This window comes from Hyperolius riggenbachi, chromosome 3, assembly GCF_040937935.1.
Source record: "Hyperolius riggenbachi isolate aHypRig1 chromosome 3, aHypRig1.pri, whole genome shotgun sequence".
Lineage (NCBI taxonomy): Eukaryota > Metazoa > Chordata > Amphibia > Anura > Hyperoliidae > Hyperolius > Hyperolius riggenbachi.
Genome location: NC_090648.1, coordinates 15,961,703 through 15,964,311, shown reverse-complemented (window position 1 = coordinate 15,964,311; position 2,609 = coordinate 15,961,703). Strand labels below are relative to the sequence as shown.

The window sequence follows — 2,609 nt, the reverse complement described above, 5'->3', positions numbered from 1 at the left end:
CAGGTCAGGCGCTTTTGCCGCTGTTTCTGGTTCAAAAGTGGGTTCATGCTTCCATCTGCTGAAAAGCTTTATGGAGATGAAGATTTCATTTTTCAGCACGACCTAGCACCTGATCACAGTGCCAAAACCACTGGTAAATGGTTTACTGACCATGGTATTACTGTGCTCAATTGTCCTGCCAACTCTCCTGATCTGAACCCCATAGAGAATCTGTGGGATATTGTGAAGAGAAAGTTGAGAGACGCAAGACCCAACACTCTGGATGAGCTTAAGGCCGCTATCGAAGCATCCTGGGCCTCCATAACACCTGAGCAGTGCTACAGGCTGATTGCCTCCATGCCACGCCGCATTGAAGCAGTCATTTCTGCAAAAGGCTTCCCGACCAAGTATTGAGTGCATAACTGAACATAATTATTTGAAGGTTGACTTTTTTTTGTTTTAAAAACACTTTTCTTTTATAGGTCGGATGAAATATGCTAGTTTTTTAAGATAGGAAATTTGGGTTTTCATGAGCTGTATGCCAAAATCATCAATATTAAAACAATAAAAGGCTTGAACTACTTCAGTTGTGTGTATTTGAATCTAAAATATATGAAAGTCTAATGTTTATCAGTACATTACAGAAAATAATGAACTTTATCACAATATGCTAATTTTTTGAGAAGATCCTGTACGTGAAGATCAATCACATTGACAAAAACCTCCATTGCTGTTTGTATTGTGTTGTCGACAGTGATGAGCCAAAATGCCAATATTCAAAATGCCATTTTGTAAAAAGTTTGTGATTTTTCGCATTTTTTGCAAATTTTGGCACTAAAATGTTCTGAGTAAATACAATTTACGTTTTAATTTGCCATTCATGTTCCCTTGTAATTCCTCAGATAAGATATCTATTGTTTTTATTTTGTAATAAAAATATTAAATTAATCAAGATACGTTTCGAGGTTTAATGAAGAACCAAGAGAATACACAAATAGGTCCTCTGTCTCTTTGGGATCATAATTGCTGAGGACTAACATATATATCTGGCAGCAGAAAATGATCTCTTATTTGCTGAACACTTGGCTAGATGTTGAAGAAGAATGGCCTAAGTTAAAACATTTGCTTTCTGAAAAAGTGAGTTTTGTGCAGGTGCTTCAATAGTTGGAGAAGGACAGACATGTTTTGGAAGGAGATTCCAAGAAAGAGGTGAAACGTGTGAGAATTCTTGTATATGTAAACGCAAGAAGGTGATCCTAGAGGGCAATAGACGTACAGAAGACTATCTGTTCTAGAAATAAAATAAAGTGGAGATTATCCATTATTAGTCATACATATTTGTCCTACAAAGAAACCATGCTATTTTGGATGGAGCTATGTTTTGTGCTGTTTTTGCCCTCAGACACACAAGGCTCCTCTCAGAGCAATGTCACCTCAATCTTTCTCCTGGGGTTCCATGACACAGGCAAGTTCACTGTATTGCTCTTCATCTTTCTTCTTCTGATATTTTGTGGGACGCTATGTGGAAACCTCCTGATCATCACTCTGGTGTCCATCAGCAAGACCCTCCACTCCCCCATGTACTTCTTCCTCACCCAACTCTCCATCACTGACCTCATGCTAAGCACAAATATTTCCCCTAACATGCTAAACATTGTCCTTCATAGTAATACTTCTATACCATTTTTTGACTGTGTCACTCAATATTACTTTTTTTGTTTCTCAGAAGGATCAGAATGTTTTCTTCTGATGGCGATGTCCTATGACCGATATGTGGCCATCTGTCATCCCCTGCACTATGTCTCCATCATCACCCCAGGGCTTTGCACCACATTAGTTGTTCTAGCATGGCTTCTCAGCTTCATTGTAACAACTGCTGTGACATTTTACATCTGCCAACTACAGTTCTGTGGCCCAAACACCATTGACCATTTCTACTGTGATGTTATTCCTTTGATCGAACTTTCTTGTTCAGACGTGTCCAGCATGAAAATGGATATAGCCCTGATGGGCATCCCTGTAGTAATCTTACCATTCCTGGCTATTTTGGTTTCATACATGGGAATTGTTTGGACCATATTAAAGATCTCATCCATCTCAGGAAGACAGAAGTGCTTTTCCACCTGCAGCTCTCATTTGACTGTTGTGTGTCTTTTTTACTGGAGTATAATTGCAATTTACATAATTCCAAATGAAGACCACTCACAGATGGGCAGTAAAATAATGTCTATGCTGTACACAGTGTTTACTCCTCTCTTAAATCCCTGTATATATAGTTTAAGGAATGAAGACATTAAAAATGCTCTAAAAAATGTTGTGGTTTAGGAATACCTCCCAACTTTTTGAGATGAGAAAGAGGTACACTTAAGCCACGCCCCTGACACACCCCTGATCACGCCCCCGTCACACCCCTAGTCACGCATGCAATACAGATTTCATGAGAAAAATATGTTGTTTTATAACTCAAACCACACTGGCCCTTTCTATCCTGGTTCATTTTCCTTCATATTAACATTTTAAAAATAGTAATATATCAATTTAAAGGATAGGAATAAAGTTTAGAGTCAATCAAACACATTTTTAGTAGAGAAATATATATATTTACAAAGAAAGATGGACAAAGCCCTGAA

General features: G+C 38.1%; 1 protein-coding gene across 1 annotated transcript; it reads left to right on the top strand.

Moving 5' to 3' along the window:
* The first annotated feature begins 1,335 nt into the window (after window positions 1-1,335).
* Window positions 1,336-2,304, top strand: LOC137561812 (olfactory receptor 1468-like). Its single transcript, XM_068273169.1, has one exon. The coding sequence runs from the start codon at window positions 1,336-1,338 to the stop codon at window positions 2,302-2,304; it is 969 nt and encodes a 322-aa protein (XP_068129270.1).
* The last annotated feature ends 305 nt before the right edge of the window (window positions 2,305-2,609 follow it).